At 41.1% G+C, this 19972-nt stretch overlaps 1 protein-coding gene across 2 annotated transcripts in view; it reads left to right on the forward strand.

The window, feature by feature from the left end:
• The window catches only part of CHURC1 (churchill domain containing 1), a 28101-nt gene continuing 17313 nt past the window's right edge, over nt 9185-19972 (forward strand). For both annotated transcript variants that reach the window (XM_013978294.2, XM_003128640.6), the window contains exons 1-3: nt 9185-9339; nt 15990-16125; nt 18713-18783. In XM_013978294.2, the coding sequence (XP_013833748.1) occupies nt 9220-9339; nt 15990-16125; nt 18713-18783 (327 nt within the window). In that variant the 5' untranslated portion in view covers nt 9185-9219. The remainder of the gene's footprint in view (nt 9340-15989; nt 16126-18712; nt 18784-19972) is intronic.

Here is a 19972-nt window from a genome sequence, read left to right on the forward strand (position 1 = left end):
GGGAGTATTGAATAAATGACCTCTTAGAGTTCCCAAACCTTTCGTTTCATTATCTCAAATAAAGTCACCATCTGCTTTGGAAAATTTAAGCCAGAAATACACAACTAATGGCAGACGTGCCACTGAAATCTATTTCCTATCCCCTTAGTCTGATATTTCTGCTTCCTTTCCCCTTAATCTCTCATTCCCTTCATTCTGCTTGAGATTCTGTTTTGTTCTATCCCCCCACTCCACCTTTCCTCAGATATATTTAGGGCCTTTGGTAGCAGGCATGGCCAAGTACTGTTGGTTTAAGCATTGATCTTATTATTTTTTGTCTTTTCTGGGGCCGCTCCTGCAGCATATGGAGGTTCCCAGGCTAGGGGTCTAATCTGAGCTTAGCCATTGGCCTATGCCAGAGCCACAGCAACACCATATCTGAGCTGCATCTTCGACCTACACCACAGCTCACGGCAACACCGGATCCTTAACCCACTGAGCAAGGCCAGGGATCGAACCTGCAACCTCATGGTTCCTGGTCGGATTCGTTAAACACTGAGCCACGATGGGAACTCCAGCACTGATCTTCTTAGATGCAGAGTTCTATATTAGATAAATTCTGGTCCTTCTACCTCTGGGGTTCTCTGGGACTGCAGTTAATTACCATACCTTGATTACCACCCACTTGTTCTTATATCTTTATTAGATTCTCGGGACTCATTTGCACCAACATAGCTAACGTTATTGAATACTTGGTACATATAGTAGACCCCTTGCTAAGTGAATTATCTCCTTTAATTCTCACAGCAACTCAGTAAGGTAGGTGTATTCCCAGTTTGCAAATGAGGAAAAAAGCATAGAGAAGTTAATTATCCCATCCACATGTCCTAGCTAATAAGTGCCAGAGCTAGAATGTGAATTCACATCTCCGTGTCTCCACACAACCACTTTGGTGGAAAACGTGATGCTGATATACATTAGGAAGAGACTGAGCAATTTAAAAATTCATTGCATGTTGGAGTTCCCGTCATGGCTCAGTGGTTAACAAATCCGACTAGGAACCATGAGGTTGCGGGTTCGATCCCTGGCCTCACTCAGTGGGTTAAAGATCCAGCATTGCCGTGAGCTGTGGTGTAGGTTGCAGACGCGGCTCGGATCCCCCATTGCTGTGGCTGTGGCATAGGCCTGCGGCTACAGTTCTGATTCAACCCCTAGCTTGGGAATCTCCATATGCCACAGCAGCAGCCCTAGAAAAGGCAAAAAGACCAAAAAAATAAATAAATAAAAAATAAAATAAAAATTCATTGCATGTTAACTTCCACCAGGGCTGCATTATGCAAAATTACGAAGTCAGCCTCCTTTGACCAAAGGGTCAAAACTTTATCCTTCACTTGAATGCTACCTACTTTGTACACTAGTCTTGCAAACTTGTCTTCCCTTGTTTCTGTGCCTTGAACAACATTGTTGTTCCCCTGTCTCGAGAACACCTTGCCTAAAAGCCCCTAATGTCCACCAATTCTTAAAATCAAACGAAATATCAACTCCTCTGGAAAATCTTTGCTGACACTGGGTACCTTCTCTCTCCAGCTTCTCCCAGGCTGAGATATCTGCCCCAGTGGCATCCCTGAGAACAATTATTACACTATATTGTGATCATTGTTTTTTCTTTCCCCCTAGACTATAAGCTGCTCAGAGGCAGACATGGAACAGGTACTCCAAACGTTATGTGCACTGAATCAAACTAAATCCCTGAGCTTTGATGTTATAATAATACTTCTTCTAGGTATATTTACATTTTGAGCATCATTTTAAATTTTGTGATAGAAAGTTGTTTGATGTAGGCGTCTGAAGTATTATATGAATTGGTGACAGAAGACCAAGAAATCACACTTATTAGAAGAGTCACCTACCCCCTTCAACCCAAGTCAACAAACCATCAGAGATCTAATTACTATAAAAGAAAAAGTGGAGTTCTCATTGTGGCACAGCAGAAACAAATCTGACTAGGAACCATGAGGTTGTAGGTTCGATTCCTGGCCTTGCTCAGCAGATCAAGGATCTGGCATTGCCATGAGCTGTGGTATAGGCTACAGATGTGGCTTGGATCTGGCGTTGCTGTAGCTATGCTGTAGTCTGTGCAGCTACAGCTGCAATTAGACCCCTAGTCAGGGAACCTCCATATGCTGCGGATGCGGCCCTAAAAAGACAAAAAAATAAAATAGAATAAAAGTAGTGTGCAGAATAAGTCAGGAAGATGTTGCTAAACTTCCAGGAATGAGGTGACAAACTAAGTTTACAGATCATTGCCTAGAGCAATGAGGTGTTACATAGAATGATATTAGGGTACTTTGTTTTCCTCGTTGAGTCATTTGTTCCTTAGGCAGAATCTTCCATTTAGTGGGCACAGCATGAAGATAGGACTTAGCAATAAATACTTGGTGAGTAATTGAAGAAAAGGATATTAAGCTGAAAACAATTTTTTTTAACCAAAACTTGTTCTAAAAAAAAATCTGTTTTCCTTTTCAAATTTTAAAACCTTTGAAAGTAAATGACCTGGAGTAAACAGAGTGAAGTCTAAATGAGACAGGTGGAATGGTGGCTGCTTTTGGGGATAAGGTGGTGGGATGGGTGAAACTACATGTTCAACTACTGCAGCCAATCAAAAAAATTACTGAGCGCCCATTACGTGTCAGGCATAATGCTAAAAACTGTAAACAAGCATCATTCTCAAGAAGTTCAAAGTCAAGTGGTGACTGTGCCTTCCATGATAGAAGGATGAATTAAGTGTCATATAGGAGTTGAGAATAGGAAACTAATATCCAGTCTCTGTGGCAGAGGTAAAGTCTGAATCATATCTGAGACACTGATATTTACGTAACTTCAACAGGAAAAGAAAGGGCCGTTCTGGGCAGAGAGAGCAACACACAAAAAAATAGAGAATGAGTTCCCATTGTGGCTCAGCAGTAACAAACCCAACTAGTATCCATGAGCACTTGGGTTTGATACCTGGCCTCGCTCAGTGGGTCAAGGATCTGGTATTGCTCAGATCCTGCATTGCTTTGGCTGTGGTTGGCCAGCAGTAACAGCTCCAATTTGACCCCTAGCCTGGGAGCTTCCATATGCCACAAAAGTGGCCTTAAAAAGCAAAAAAACAACAACAGCGATGACAAAAAAAAAAAAAAATAGGAGAAGCTTGGAAGAATGTGGTGTGATTAGGGCCATGAGAAGATTGGTGAGACTACAAATGGGACATGATGACAAGGAAAGGACAACAAAAGGAGAGGAGGAGAGGCGAAAGACAATAGGTGAGAGAAGTAGACTGGGGCCAATTTTATTTTTTTAGGGCTGCACTCGCGGCATACAAGATTCCCTGGCTATGGGTTGAATTGGAGCCACAGCTGCCAGCCTACACCAGAGCCACAGCAGCTCGGGATCCGAGCCGCATCTTCGACCTATACCACAACTCACGCAACGCCAGATCCTTAACCCACTCAGCAAGGCCAGGGATCAAAACCGCAACTTCCTAGTCGGATTTGTTAGCCACTGAGCCACAAAGGGAACTCCAAGGAACTTGGTCTTTATCCTGAAGGCAATAGAGAGTCATGGAGCTTCTAAAGTGACATAAAAGGAGGTCCCTATTTCTGATTTCTGTTGACTAGGTATGATCCCAAAGTAGCACTTACACCCAAGGCTCCTGCCTCGTTCTGCCTTGAGGTACCTTGCTAAGATTGCTTCCTGGAGGAGTCTTTTTGCTCTTTCTCCATCTCCTATGGCCTCTCTCCCTAACACAATTCTTCCCCCACAGTCTCTTCTCCAACCCAACATGCTTGCTCAATCTTTTCTTTTCTTTTTTTAGGGCCACACCCGAGGCATATGGAGGTTCCCAGGCTAGGGGTCAAATCAGAAGTGTAGCTGCTTACCCACACCCCAGCTCATGGCAATGCCAAATCCTTAAACGACTGAGTGAGGCCAGGGATCGAACCTGTGCCCTCAGGGATACTAGTCAGATTTGTTTCCACTGAGCCACAATAGGAGCTCCCTTGCTCAGTCTTTTCAAGTGCACACCAGCCATCATGCACAAATTGAATGACACAGTCTCATGTTACCTGATTCAGCCAGACACAGAGTCACACATTAGTCGTTGCTAATCCCCTTTTCCTAATTTATTATCCTCCCTTCTACCACCTTATGCTTATGGCCAGAGTTATTTTTCTTAGAACCCTTGAATCATGCACATACACTCCTATATCTAAAGCATTTGTGTATCATTTCATAAAGCAACTCTACAAGGTAGTTATATGCATTATTGTCATAATTTTACAGATAAAAACAGTGAAGCCCAGTCAATAAGCACCTTGCTTGTGGCCCTACTGTTATTAAGGTACAGTTAAGACTGGAATCTAAAATTTCAAGTTTAGGAGTTCCTGTTGTGGCTCAGCAGTAATGAACCCAACTAGTATCTATGAGGACGCAGGTTCGATCCCTGGCCTTGCTCAGTGGGTTAAGGACTCATTCCTGTGGTGCAGGTCACAGACATGGTTTGGATCTGGCATTGCTGTGGCTGAGGTGTAGGCCAGCATCTATAGCTCTGATTCGACCCCTAGGCTGGGAACTTCCATAGTTGGCAGGCACTGCCCTAAAAAGCAAAAAAAATAAAATAAAATGTTAAGTTTATTATGCTATTTCCCAAGCATACCTTGCAGAGTCTATGTACACCTTCTCTATTCCAAGTCGAAACTCCTCTTTTTTTTTTTTTTTTTTTTTTTTTTTTTGTCTTTTTGTATTTTTAGGGCTGCACCCGAGGCATATGGAGGTTCTCAGGCTAGGGGTCTAATCGGAGCTGTAGCCACCAGCCTATGCCACAGCCACAGCAACACCAGATCCGAGCCTTGTCTGCGACCTACACCGCAGCTCACGGCAACGCCAGATCCTTAACCCACTGAGCAAGGCCAGGGACCTCATGGTTCTAGTCGGATTTGTTTCCGCTGCGCCATGACAGAAACTGCTTTCTTTTTTCTTTTTTTTTTTAAACTCCTCTTTTCAAGGATTTGGGGCCTTAATTTCCTTGAAGCAAGCCCTCCCTCTGCTGGCCATTTTCCAGGATAAAACAGGAACCTCCTGGCTTCCCGTTCCTCCTTACTCCCTTGGTTTATCTGAAAATTCCAAACTCCACCTCTCAGAGCCAATATGGGTAGTAGAGAACAAAAGTCTGCTCTGAGTCTTACTATATCCTTGGGGCACACATCAGAAATAGAACAAAAGAAAAGAAAAGCATATCTAAAACCCAGCTACATTTTGATTATTAAATCCACCCCAATCCATGTAAGATCTGAGAGATAATATTTCTCCAAAGGCTACTACATCAGAGAATGTGACATATATCATGAAAATTGCACATGGAAATGATCATCTGTATGTGAGAGGAAAATGAGGAGCGCTGGAGCAAACAGAATCAAAAGGCAACAGTAGCTATTCCTTTGCTTTTTAATGCCATGTGTTTGAAAGCTGGGGTTTGCAACCCCAATAGCTATGAGAACCCTAAAGGGAAGAAAGTCCAACTTGGCCACTGAACTGGAAAAAAAAGAAAAAGAAAGAAAGAAAAGGCCAGCCCTGAACTTTCAGAGGCTCTGCCCTCAATTAGGCTCACCTGGGTTCACTCAGAATTACTGCTAATTCACTCATCCCTGGCAAGTGATGCCAGATAAATAAAGAAAACCACTCCCAGAGTTCCCTTCGTGGATCAACCCTTAACAAATCCAACTAGGATCCATGAGGATGCGGGTTCAATCTCTGGCCTCGCTCAGTGGGTTAAGGATCCAGCGTTGCTGTGAGCTGTGGTGTAGATTGAAGACTCGGCTTGGACCCTGCGTTCCTGTGACTGTGGCATAGGCTGGCGGCTGTAGCTCCTATTCGACCCCTAGCTTGGGAACTTCCATATGCTGCAGGTGGAGCCCTAAAAAGCAAAAAAGAAAGACAAGCACTCCTATTCACACTTCACTTGAAACAATGAAAAGAATAACACATACCTTCACCAAGTAGATGAGCTTCTGCTTGGAAATGAGGGTCCCCCCACCACTGTGAAATTAGTCTGCCTTTGGAACCATAAAGTCTCCAGTGTTCCTCCTTTTAAAGGAGGATGACAGGAATACCTATGCTGAGCATTGCATCCTTGCAGCCTCTCACCTTTAGGCATCATGAAAGGGAAAAGAAAAAAGGTACTAGAAAGAGGGTGTTAAAAAGAGATTCAAACCACACTCTTAAGGGGAAAATTTAATCTTGCCCCAGGGATGTAGTTTAGCATATGTAATTGAACCATTTTAAGATAGAGTTTCCTAAATGGATTCCTTTTACCAAGAGATAATATCACCATAAACTGCAACACATGTGTATGTTTGATATACATTATTAGCATCACATGTTTGTTAAATTCTCCTATGAATAGGGTATTACCTCAGAGAAAATGGTATTTAGAATGTAAAACTTAAATGGTTCCTGCAAACTTTATTTTATATAATTAATACAAGAGAAAACTTACTTGAAACATTTTTTGTTTATTTACACCCTACTTGGTTATTCCCTTTAGGTGCTAATCTCCTTCTGCTTTGCAGCCTTTATTTTCCTTTCTTCCACCCGTCAACCTCAGAGACTTTCATGTTCCCATTGCCATTATCATACTTTATTTATTTTCTGGTTCTGTTCACCTCCTCCCACCAGTCTCATATGCTGCCTCTCTTCCCTGGACATACACAAATTTGAATGGAGAACTTCACTGAGTGCATAACCATTAGCGCTCAAATTTTTTGCCTAAGAACTAGATGACCTTTTTATTCCCCTGCTCTTTTTTTGTTGTTTTTTTTTTGTTTGTTTTTTTTTGGTCTTTTTAGGGCCGCACCCCCGGCATATGGAAGTTTCCAGGCTAGAGGTCGAATCAGAGCTGCAGCTGCCAGCCTACACCACAGCCACAGCCACGTGGGATCTGAGTCTTGTCTGCAACGTACACCACTGCTCACGGCAACTCAGGATCCTTAACCCACTGATCGAGGCCAGAGATCAAACCCACGTCTTCAGAGATACTAGTTGAGTTTGTTACCACTGAGCCACAGTGGGAACTCCTCCCATGACCTTTTTAGTAACAAGACACTATATCACTCTGGGAAGGTAAAAAAATGGTGGTAAATATGTAGATTGTCATGCCTCAGAAAGTGAAATCATTTCACGCCAAAGAACATACTCTTTGAGATCTTTACAGTGTAATTTTTTATTTATTGAATTTATTAATCATACATTTTTTCTATTAGTGATGAGCAGAAAGCTATACATCTCCCTCTTGTGGTTCTTGTTAGTGTCTACCTTTCCATGTCTAGTTTCTTCCAGTTCCCATCAGTCCCAATGAAATGCTGCTAAAATAATCTTACTAAACCACAGCTTTATTATCATTCTCCTGCTCAAACTTTCAGTGGCTCCCTATTACCTACAGAGTAAAATCCAAACTCCTTGCATTGGTCCACCTGAAATTTGTATACTGAAACTCTCTGCTTTTTGAAATCCTAACTATTTTTCAAGGCTCAAATTCCTCTTTTCCAGTCCCCACCTGGAAGTAGTTTCTCCATTTTGTGCTCTTATACCACAATCTAGCAGTAACTATAAGTATTTGTGCTAATTTTCTCTCTCAGACTCTACTGTGACTACCTGGAGAATAGGAAAGGACAATGTCTTTTTCATCTTCCTGTTGGCCTCACAGTTCCTTGCACAGTGAAGGCACCCGACAAACGTCTATAGCATTGAACAGAATAGATATGGTGGTTAGCAAAATTAAGTCAGCACTAGACTTTAAAAACAAACAGCATATTTAAAAATGGATTGAAAGACAACTGCATAAACCAGCCCTGTCCAGTAGAAATATAATGCAAGCTACATGTGAATTTTCAATTTTCTAGTAGCCAGATTAAAATGAAACAGATGACATTAATTTTAATAATACATTTGTATTTAGCCAAACTATTTCAACATGTAATCAATATAAAAATTACTAATGAAGGAGTTCCCGTCATGGCTCAGCAGTAACAAACCCAGCTAGTATTCATGAGGATGTGGGTTCCATCCCTGGCCTCACTCAGTGGGTTAAGGATCTGGCCTGCTGTGGTGTAAGAGGGCAGCTGCTGCTCCAGTTCGCCCTTAGCAGCACAAAAAAAAAAAAAAATTGCTGATGAAATACCTTAAAACGTTTTACATAATAAGTCTTCTAAATCTAGTGTGCAGGATGTACTCACAACACATCTCAGTTCAAATCTGCCACATTAAAAGTGCTTTAGGGAGTTCCCGTTAACAAATCCGACTAGGAACCATGAGGTTGCGGGTTCGGTCCCTGCCCTTGCTCAGTGAGTTAAGGATCCAGCGTTGCATGAGCTGTGGTGTAGGTTGCAGACGCGGCTCGGATCCTGTGTTGCTGTGGCTCTGGCGTAGACCGGCAGTTACAGCTCTGACTCTCGACCCCTAGCCTGGGAACCTCCATATACCATGAGAGTGGCCCAAGAAATGGCAAAAAAAAAAAGTGCTTTATAGCCACATGTGGCTACTGCATTAAAAAGGTGCTGAACCTAGGGTAGGAACTGAGTCCTAGTCCTGGCTGACTACTGAGTAGTTTTGTCATCTTAGGCAAGACGTTTAACCATTTGGTTTCCACTTGTCCTTGGTTTCCTCATCCGAAAAGGAAAGACACATAGACAGAAACACGTTTCCCATCTCTACGTTCTCCAGAAGATTCTAGGATGGTCATTGATTATTAATATTTTGTGTTTTTAGGAGATTCTCTGCAGAGCTTTAAATGCCTCTTGCCAAACACTTCACTTACTGCTTATTCACCTGCCAAGATCTGAACTATCACTCTCACTGCCCCTAAGAAATGGTATGGAAAAGTATCCAAATTACAATTTCAACTTTATAAATGTGAGCCAAGGCAATGAGAAAGAATTCCCTTTCTTGTGTTCTGTGACTTGTCCTCTGTCAGCCTAGACTCAGGAAGGCGTCTATTTGAACTTTGCTCAGTTGAAGAGTCCCTTCTCCTTCCCCCCAGAGGGTCCACGGTCCCATCCTCTTTCTTGGAAGGTTTCTCAAGTCCTACTCCTTGCCTATGATTGTTGTCTTGGAGACCACTCCCTGCCCTGACAACAGTTGCTAAAGGGCGGAGACTTGGAATTGGTTCCCGGGACCAAATACTCCGGGGTCTTGTACTCTGGGCGCATGCGTCAACCTTCTTTGTGCTCTCGCGAGGTTTCCTCTTCCCGGAAGCACTGGAGGACGTTCCCTGTTAACTGCTTCGCGATGTGTGGGGACTGTGTGGAGAAGGAATATCCCAACAGGGTGAGCGAGTGGGCACCTAGAACCTCCTGCGCCCTTGGCCCGTGATCGCCCCTGAGGTTTCTCACTCCTCCGGCCGGTCTTTCCTAAAAAACCAGGGCGCTGGGCGGACTCAGCCGCTCCGCCCCAACCAGTGACCCGGTAGCTGTACTTAGGCACCTGACAGCGGAGACGGCCTGAAACTGTTGGTTCCCGCTGATCCCTTCTTTGGCGACTGATATCAGCCGTCACCCCATTTTTCTTGAGCTCCAGGGGACAAAGAAAATGAAACCCCAACTACAACCAGTCGACAACAGAAGGACACCCCCACCCCTACCCTGGTCTTATTCTCAAGCTTGTTCATTGTTCTTTCTGAATTCTAGCGCCGGAAGAGACCTCTGAGCTCATCCGTTCTAACCCAGTTTTGCAGATGAAACTAATGGCTGGAGAGGAGATTGCATTAGGAAACTAATGCCAGAGTTCACGTTCTAGTTAGTATGAGAAGCAAGAGTAGAATTCAGATTTCTGGAGTGTTACTTTCTTTTAGATCTCTGTTCCTTTGGAGCTCAGGAGGTTGCTAAGCTTGCTTGCTCTCATTCCAGGTGTACTTACTGAACAGTTTATATGTATGTAGCTAGTACCTTGCTAGGCCAGAAAAGGATACCATGTAAGAAATAAAAAGCAGGAGTTCCCGTCGTGGCGCAGTGGTTAATGAATCCGACTAGGAACCATGAGGTTGCAGGTTCGATCCCTGGCCTTGCTCAGCGGGTTAAGGACCCGGCGTTGCCCTGAGCTGTGGTGTAGGTTGCAGACGCGGCTGGCATCCCGCGTTGCTGTGGCTCTGGCGCAGGTGGGTGGCTACAGCTCCGATTAGACCTCTAGCCTGGGAACCTCCATATGCTAGGAAGCGGCCCTAGAAAAGGTAAAAAGACAAAAAGACCAAAAAAAAAAAAAAAAAAAAAAAAAAAAGCAGCTACCGTGTTGCTGGAGAGCTGATATTTTACAGGAGAATGTGATTAACAAAAACTGACAAGTACAGTACATAAATCCTATTTAAGTTTAGAGAAAGGGGAGAGCAGTAAGTGATACCGCTGTTCTCTTAAAAGAAAGGTGGACTTCATTTGAGACTTGAAAGATAGTTGTGACTAGGGTAGAAAAGGAAAGGAGGAGCTGAAGGCTAGGGGGCAGGATAACTAGAATGATTCTCATACTGGTTGGGAGGTAGAAAATTGCTTCTGTCTCTGATATTTTGAGTAGTAATTAGTGTTTGGAAAGGTTGTATACGTAACATAAACACTCATATGGTACAACTTCTTTGAAGAAATTCTAGTATTATAAAAAAAGTTAAAGATATGCATGCAGAATGATTTGGCAGTTTCTATTCTAGACAAATAAAGGCATGTATGTAGTATGATCTTGGAGACTTGTATGAGAATGTTCATAAGAGTGTTATTTGTGGTTGTAGACTGGAAAAATGTGATATAGTCATAGGAGGGAACACCATGAGTGAATGAGTAATGAAAGTAACAGTGAAATAACAAACATACAAAAAAAGAAATTAGATTGGATTTTTAAGAGCAGAGCTACCAAAAGACTTTAAAATTATATTGAGAAGTTTAGATTTTACACTTTAGGCACTGGGCTGCCATCCAAAAAACCTGAATAGGGAAATGATTCTGAAATCTGCTATTTAGGAAAATGAATCTTATGGTTATATGTTGTGATGTTGGGATTAGGGGGAATGCTACAGAGCATTTGGGGAGCCAAATGGCGACAGTAGTGTAGGCATGAGATAATGAAGACCTCATTTCAAGGAATTAACAGGACTCAACCAATTTAATGTAGGAGGAAAGATGAGGGAGCTGTCAATGATCTCAGGCTTTTCAGTCTAGGCAGCTGGGAAATGTGGAAGTATCACTACAGAAATTGGAGCCATATGGGAGGGAGAACCAAAATTGGGGAGGCAGATAATCAGATTGTTTTTATCATGTTTCATCTGAAGTTGAGAATGTAACATCCCAGGAGTCAAGTGAAAATATAGGATAGCAAAAAAAAAAAAAAAAAAAAAGAAAGAAAGAAAAGGAGTTCCCGTCGTGGCGCAGTGGTTAACGAATCCGACTAGGAACCATGAGGTTGCGGGTTCGGTCCCTGCCCTTGCTCAGCGAGTTAACAATCTGGCGTTGCCGTGAGCTGTGGTGTAGGTTGCAGACGCGGCTCGGATCCCGCGTTGCTGTGGCTCTGGCATAGGCCAGTGGCCACAGCTCCGATTCAACCCCTAGCTTGGGAACCTCCATATGCCGCGAGAGCGGCCCAAGAAATACCAAAAAGACAAAAAAAGAAAATATAGGATAGCAGTTTGAGTAAGAAGTTCAAATAGATAAGTCAGCCAAATAAAAGTATCAAAATAGAAAGGATTTGTTCTCTTAGGGAAAGAATGTAGAGAATCAACCAGAATCAAAAACTGAGCTTCAGGAGTTCCCATTGTGGTGCAGTGGTTAACGAATCCGACTAGGAACCGTGAGGTTGCAGGTTTGGTCCCTGGCCTTGCTCAGTGGGTTAAGGATCCCGCGTTGCCATGAGCTGTGGTGTAGGTCTCAGATGCGGCTGGGATCCTGAGTTGCTGTGGCTGTGGCATAGGCCTGTGGCTACTGCTCCGATTGGACCCCTAGCCTGGGAACCTCCAAATGCCAAGGGAAGCGGTTCTAGAAAAGGCAAAAAGACAAAACAAAACAAAAAAACAACACACAAAACTGAGATTCAAGGAATAAAGTAATATGAGAAGTGAAAATAGACATATAAGGAGAAGAGTAAAGCATTCAGGTGATTGGAAAACTAGGAAAGTGCCTGAAGCACTTTTCTCTGATTTTTTTTTTTCTGTTCTAAACTAATTAGAGGGCTGTCATGAGGAAGAATTGAGCTTTTATTTGAAATTTCAGAAGGCAGATATAGAAATAATTAGTGGGTGGATATTAGGGGATTGCAGACTTTGAATCATGATGAACTTTCTAACAGATTTTTAAAAATGGAACGGAATTGAACTCTTCTTGTTTGGTAAAAACTGACTACTTGAAATCAAGGATCCTTCTAACTCTGGGATTATTTGAAATCATGCAGTATTGTTAAGGCATTAAGAGCAGAAGCCATTCTGCTTGAGTCTAACAAAGGGAAAAGTACTAAAGAGGTGGTAGCAAGAATAGTCCACTTGTTTAAAAAATTTGGCAGAGAAAAATAATGGTCTAGTATGTTGGGTAGGTCTAAATGCAGAATGAGTAGATTTATCTTTGGTTTCATAAGATTTTCTGGGGTTTTATGGTAGATGTCTTGCACAGGCTAGAAAATTTCTAACAGAGCTCCAGCCCATTTGCTTGTAATATTACACCAAGAACTTGAACTCAATCATGAATCAAATTGGAAATGAACCATACTCATTTTCAGAACTCAAATTTTTTTTGCTCAGCTGTGAACCAAATTTTTTTCATTCAGAAAAGCATTTAGCAAACCAGTTGGAACTAGAACTCTGCTGCATTTTCTAAAATAACTAATCAGGCACAAAACTGTAATAAAATATTTCCACATCAAACTGGAAATGAAACCTATATTTCATATAGTTCAAGTTTCAGCTTTAAAATTCTTAAAATTGCAATAGCAATATAAAGATATAGCAGAAATTTAGATTAATCAGAGGGAAATAATCAGTGTAAGCTAGTTATATGTTTAAATTAGAGTGTCAGGCATTGATTTGAATGGTTTTTAGTCACATTAACTATTAAAAATACCTCAGTTTGTTTGTTGGTCAGAAATGAGGTTGAACTACTATTTTAAAAAAATAACCTGATTGAAAAACGGGGACGAGTAGGCATTTTTCCAAAGAAGAAATGGCCAACAGGCACATAAAAAGATGCTCAACATCACTAATCACCAGGGAAATGCAAATCAAAATGACAAGATAGCACCTGTCAGAATGGCTATTTTATAAAAAAGATCACAAGTGAGTGTTTGTGAGGATGTGAAGAAAAGGGTACCCCAGTATACTGTTGGTGGGTATTAAATTGTTGCAGCCACTGTGGAAAACAGGAGATTCCTCAAAAAAAATTAAAAATAGAACTACAATGATCCAGCAGTTCCACTTCTGGGTATATATCTGAAGAAAACAAAAAACTAATTCAAAAAGATATATGCACCCTAGTGTTCACAGCTCCATTATTTATAATTGCTAAGATGTTGAAGCAACCCAAGTGTCTGTCACAGACAAGTGGAACAAAAAGACAATATATATATATCTCATCCTTAAAAAGCAATGGCGGGGGCGGGGGGGGGGGAGGGGATTCCCATCGCAGCGCTGCGGAAATGAATCTGAGTAGGAACAATGAGGTTGTGGGTTTAATCCCTGGCCTCACTTAGTGGGTTAAGGATCCTTTGTTGCCATGAGCTGTGATGTAGGTCACAGATGTGGCTCGGATCCTGCATTGCTATGGCGTGGTGTAGGCCAGTGGCTACAACTCTGATTTCACCCTTAGCCTGGGAACCTCCATGTGTCTCAGGTGCAGCCCTAAAAAAAAGCAATGGGATTTTGCCATTTGCAACAATATAGATGGACCTGGAGGGCATTATGCTTAACAAAGTAAGTCAGAGGAAGACAGATACTGTATGTTTTCACTTATATGTGGAATCCAAAAAAGTAAGACAAATGAACAAAACAAAACAGAAACAAACAACAACAAAAAAAAACCAGAAACAAACACAGATTCAGAGAACAACCTAGTGGTTACCAGAGAGGAGAGGAGTGGGAGAGAATTAGGAAGTACAAACTACTGGAGTTCCCATCGTGGTGCAGTGGTTAAAGAATCTGACTAGGAATCATGAGATTGCAGGTTCGATCCCTGGCCTTGCTCAGTGGGTTAAGGATCTGGTATTGCCGTGAGCTGTGGTGTAGGTTGCAGATGCGGCTCAGATCCCACGTTGCTGTGGCTTTGGCATAGGCTGGTGGCTACAGCTCCAATGAAATCCCCTAGCCTGGGAACCTCCATATGCCATGGGAACGGCCCAAGAAATGGCAAAAAGACAAAAAAAAAAAAAAGTACAAACTACTAAGAATAAAATGAATAAGTTATAAGAAGTAATGTACAGCACAGGAAATATAGCCCATATTATATAATAATTTTATATGGAGTATTACCTGTAAAAATATTGAATCATTATGTTGTAGACCTGAAACTAATATAATATTTTAAGTCAGCTACATGTCAGTTAAAAAATGAGGTTGAACTAGGTTGCTGATAAAGTGACTTTCAGTTCTGAACAATTATTCATAAGCCTTTAGAATGACCTCCCTTGAGCCAGGAGCATATGTTATTTACAGTTTCTTAATGACAAACAAAACCTTTTCTCTTAAATGCATGGTGTCAATCTGATGAATTATAGAACTTACCTTAAGGACTGACATCCATAGAGCTGAGAGTTTATTTTTCTTTGTTTATTTTGTGGTAGTTTTAAGGCTTGAGAAAATGCTGTTTCACCAGTCAACTGAGCATCACAGTGTATAAGATATTTTTAATCATTGGCTCAGTGTTTCCATTTTGATTGGATTTTCATCTTGGTTTTATACCAAGATAGCTCATTTCATATTATTGACTATCAGATTTTTCTAATTTTTTTTCCTTTTCACATGTTAAATTATTAAAACCTCATTAAGTTGTTTCTAAATATCTATTTGCATTTAGTCCTCTTTTTTAAACACAGTTGCAGCCCTCAGGGACTTACAGCTCTAACATTGCTTCAGTTTTATTTACGTGACTCATACTTCTACAGGAGAGCTAGTCCTTTAAAAAATTATTTGGTGTTGGAGTTCCCGTCATGGCTCTGTGGTTAACGAACCTGACTGGTATCCATGAGGACGCAGGTTTGATCCCTGGCCTCGAACAGTGGGTTAAGGATCAGGTGTTGCTGTGAGCTGTGGTGTAGGTCACAGACGTGGCTCGAAGCTGGCATTGCTGTGGCTGTGGTGTAGACCAGCAGCTACAGCTCCTATTCAGTCCCTAGCCTGGGAACCTTCATATGCCATAGGTGGGGCCCTAAAAAAACAAAAGACAAAAAAAAAAAAAAAATTGCTTGGTGTACTTCAAACAAGTAAATTCTGGCCATGTTTTTTGCCTTTAGATATATATATATATATATATATATATATATATATATATATATATATATATATATATTAACTTGGCTATTTGGAACTTGGAATACATTTTTTTAATTTTTTTTTTAATTTTTAAATTTTTAATTTTTTAATTTTTTTTAGTTCTGTTTTCTTTTTTTTTTAATTAATTATTTATTTATTTTTGGTCTTTTTGCCATTTCTTGGGCTGCTTCTGTGGCATATGGAGTTTCCCAGGCTAGGGGTCTAATCGGAGCTGTAGCCGCCGGCCTATGCCAGAGCCACAGCAACACAGGATCCGAGCTGCGTCTGCAACCTACACCACAGCTCATGGCAACGCCAGATCCTCAACCCACTGAGCAAGGGCAGGGATCAAACCTACAACCTCATGGTTCCTAGTCGGATTCGTTAACCACTGCACCACAACGGGAACTCCTGCCTTTAGATATTTTAAGTCTGTTAATCATTTTCACCAAGGATTTTGAAATATAAGAAAATTAAATGCCTGCTTTTCATATTTTAGGGTAACATCTGCCTGGAGAATGGATCTTTCTTGCTGAACTTTACAGGCTGTGCAGTATGCAATAAGCGGGATTTTATGCTGATCACAAACAAATCTTTCAAAGAGGAAGATGGAGAAGAAATAGTTACCTATGATCGTAAGTAGCCTTCTTTCCATCCAAGTCTGTTAGCAGGTGTCAGCTTTTGAGACTTAGGTTGTGCAAAATATTATGAGGTCTATTCCAATATCATATTGCAATACAGTTACTAGTTAGTTTTTTAAGAGGAAAACAGAAAGAATACCTCATTAATCTAGCATCATCAGATATTCCACATAAATGACTTTTGCAGATAATTGAAGCTTATGATTCAGGCACGAGCTTTTCTTCTGGGTTTTTTTTGGGGGGTAGTGGGGGGCATGCCTGTTGCATATGGAAGTTCCTGGGCCAGGGATCAAACGCACACAATAGCAGCAGCCTGGGCCACTGCAATGACAGTGCTGGTTCCTTAACCCACTGTGCCACAAGAGAACTCCTCTCCTGTTTATTTTTAAAGACTTTATGGCTTCTGAAACAAGATAGAGGGACTTTTTTTTTTCAACCTTAGAGTCATCCACGTGAATTTTCACTTTCTACTATAGTATAATATGATGATGGCCTCCACAGCTATTAAAGTGTTTAGGGCTTATGTTTGCCTTATACTAAGTGATCCTGGGATAGTATGGTTTTTTTCAGTCTTGATTCTGCTTTTATAGCATTTTGTTTCTTTTTTCACGGTCAGTCTATAGTTTTTTTCCTTGGCTGCTGTAAATAGGCTACCTTCATATGCTGTTCCTCATCCCTGATACTGGGAAATCAAATAAATGACTTCGTATAATAAAAAATAAATCAGTTCTGAGGTTGGCACTGAGAATCTCTATGAGTAAATTAAGTATATGTTTACTTTAGTGCCCAGAGATCGTGGCGACTATTTAAACTGTTCGAATTTCCTTTTTGCTTGTCCCCTATTTTTTTTGGATTTTTTTTTTTTTTGGTTTTGAATATATATGAGGAATAAATGTGCAAATAATGATATTTTGAAAGAAGTGAAAGACATATGGAAAAAGGTTCTAAATGAGAAGAATCATTTTCTTTGTTTTAACAGATACCCCTTTAAACTCTATTTTGTTCCATGTAGGAAAGCACAGTGGTCAAGAGCAAGGGCTCTGGAGCTAGAAAGCTTGGGTTTGAATTCTGGTTCCAATACTTGCTAGCTCGGTAGTCTTCTCAGTTACCCAGTGTACCTGTGTCTCCTTATCCCTAGGAAGGTGATAACAATAGTATCTACCTCTTTGAGTTGAGAAGACTAAGTGAATGGACAGATAAAAAGTATTTAAAATGGTATCTGGCACACATTAAGCACTCAGTAAATTATAGTTATTATATGTTTTTATTAGCGTTTTATTAACTGTTAGTTTCACTTTATTTATTTACTTATTTATTGGTCTTTTTGTCTTTTAAGGCCGCATCCACAACATATGGAGGTTTCCTGGCTAGGGATCCAATCAGAGCTGCAGCTGCTGGCCTACACCACAGCCATGGCAATGTGGGATCTGAGCCTTATCTTTGACCTACACCACAGCTCACGGCAACACTAGGTCCTTAATCCACTGAGCAAGGCCAGGGATCAAACCCGCATCCTTGTGGGTGCTAGTCGGGTTCTCTAACCCCTGAGCCAGGACGGGAACTCCTAATTTCACTTTAATGTCTAGCATTGGCTTTTTGTTTATGATTAGTTAGTAGCACAATTTCTAGTATTGCTGAGAATAAAAGGTTTTACATAAATAGGTCCAGCTAGTTTAAAAAACATGTATATATCTTTTGTTTGTTGTTTTGTTTTTTGCTTTGTTTTTTCCCCTGGGCCACACCTTAGGCATATGAAAGTTCCCAGGCTGGGGGTTGAATCAGAGCTCCAGCTGCTAGCCTACACCACAGCCATAATAATACTGGATCCTTAACTCACCTATCGAACCCACATCCTCATGGGTACTAGTCAGATTCATTTCCACTGTGCCATAGTGGGAACTCCCATAAAACATGTACATATCTTTTAATTGATTACCTTAGAGAGCTTTCAGTGAGAATTAATTTATGCGCATTTAGTCTCTGAGTTCAGGACCTTAATGATATAGTATTGCTGTGTGATGGATTTTGGATTTCTTATCAAGGTAGATATGGGTTGGGGGGTGGGGGGATGAGTTGGGGGTTTGAAATGCTATAAAATTGGGTTGTGATGATCATTGTACAAATATAAATGTAATAAAATTCATTGAGTTAAAAAATAAAGGGGGAGAAAAGGTAGATATGGGTTTCCCGCTGTGTTAAATATGACAGAGTTAAGATTCTTTTAAAGCAATGCCGTGTTAAGAATAGAAATTTTAAGGCGTTCCCTTCATAGCACAGCAGAAACAGATCTGACTAGAATCCATGAGGATGCAGGTTCAATCCCTGGCCTCACTCAGTGGGTGAGGAATCTGGCATTGCCACGAGCTGTGGTATAGGTTGCAGATGCTGCTCAGATCCCCTCGTTGGTGTGGCTGTGGTGTTGGCTGGCAGCTGCAGCTCCAATTCAACCCCTAGCCTAGGAACTTCCATATGCCACAGGTGCGGCCCTAAAAAGCAAAAAAAAAAAAAAAAGAATAGAAATTTTACTGTCTTAAGACACCTTCCAAGACTTAATTATTTAAATATTTCTCTTTTTCGGCAGATCTGTGTAAGAATTGTCATCATGTCATAGCCAGGCATGAGTATACGTTCAGTATCATGGATGAATTTCAGGTAAATATAGAATTTCGGGTCCGTTATTTGGTATGTTATTGTGGGGAAGGGGGATAATAAAAATACTCTTGAAAAATCTAGGTACAGTCTTCGTAAATGAAGTGCTAGCAAATACTAGAGGAGACCAACCTTGTCTTCTACCTGTGTAAGTTGAGAGATATTTTAGATGTGGGTAGATCCATTCAAACTTGTCGTCACAGAGTCACAAAGCACAATACATGTCTTACAAATGATATCTCAGTCCTGTCATTTTTGCTTATAAAAAGCTAGTACTTTATGACTTCTTAGGAGGTTACCATCATGCCCCTTTTTTCTCCACCCAGTTATGTGATTGCACAGTTGTTGGCTTTAAGTGTTAGCCTGCCCACTGCCACCATCCTTGCTAAGCATGGAAACTGTGCTAAGGAAGTTATCTCTATTTCCCCAGTAGGCATGTGGAGTTGAGCAACTCTGTAGTCTCAGTTGTGCTAAGACATTTTAATATACTTGATGAGAGTGAAATGACAAGATAGGCTTGTCAGGGTTGGAAGAGAGAAGCTGAACCACTATAAAGGTAGAGAATAAGAATATATTATAAGGATTAGTCCTTATACCATTGTGAGAGCATGTGAGGAAGTCTACAAAATCCTGCAGGCTGGTGTAGGCCTGAAGTTGCTGAAGATTCACAGGTCTGATGGTCAGGAAGAAAAGCTGAATAGTGAGGGAGAGCCAAGGACAGATTGGAAAGCTCAGGGACACACTCACCTGTGTCTGTCCCTCCCTGCCTCTACTTTCAAGTTATTTAGTGTGAACTACATGTTCATCCATAGGATATAAATATTAGGTAAGAGCTTTTTACAGGCAGGGGAATTTTTTTTTTTTAGTCCTTCATATTGGGTTAGTGCTATAATTTATGTGATAGAATCTTCTACAACAGAATCTTATAAAATAGTATAACCACTTTCATTCAGTCTCTCTGTCTTCTTTTTTTTTTTTTTTTTTTTTTTTTTTTTTTTGTCTTTTGTCTTTTTAGGGCCACACCCATGGCATATGGAGGTTCCCAGGCCAGGCATAGAATTGGAGCTGCAGCTGCCGGCCTACACCAGAGCCACCGCAACATGGGTTCCAAGCTGTGTCTGTGAACTACACCACAGCTCATGGCAATGCCGGATCCTTAACCCACTGCACGAGGTCAGGGATTGAACTCGCA

This window comes from Sus scrofa, chromosome 7 (genome assembly GCF_000003025.6).
Source record: "Sus scrofa isolate TJ Tabasco breed Duroc chromosome 7, Sscrofa11.1, whole genome shotgun sequence".
Classification (NCBI taxonomy): Eukaryota; Metazoa; Chordata; class Mammalia; order Artiodactyla; family Suidae; genus Sus; species Sus scrofa.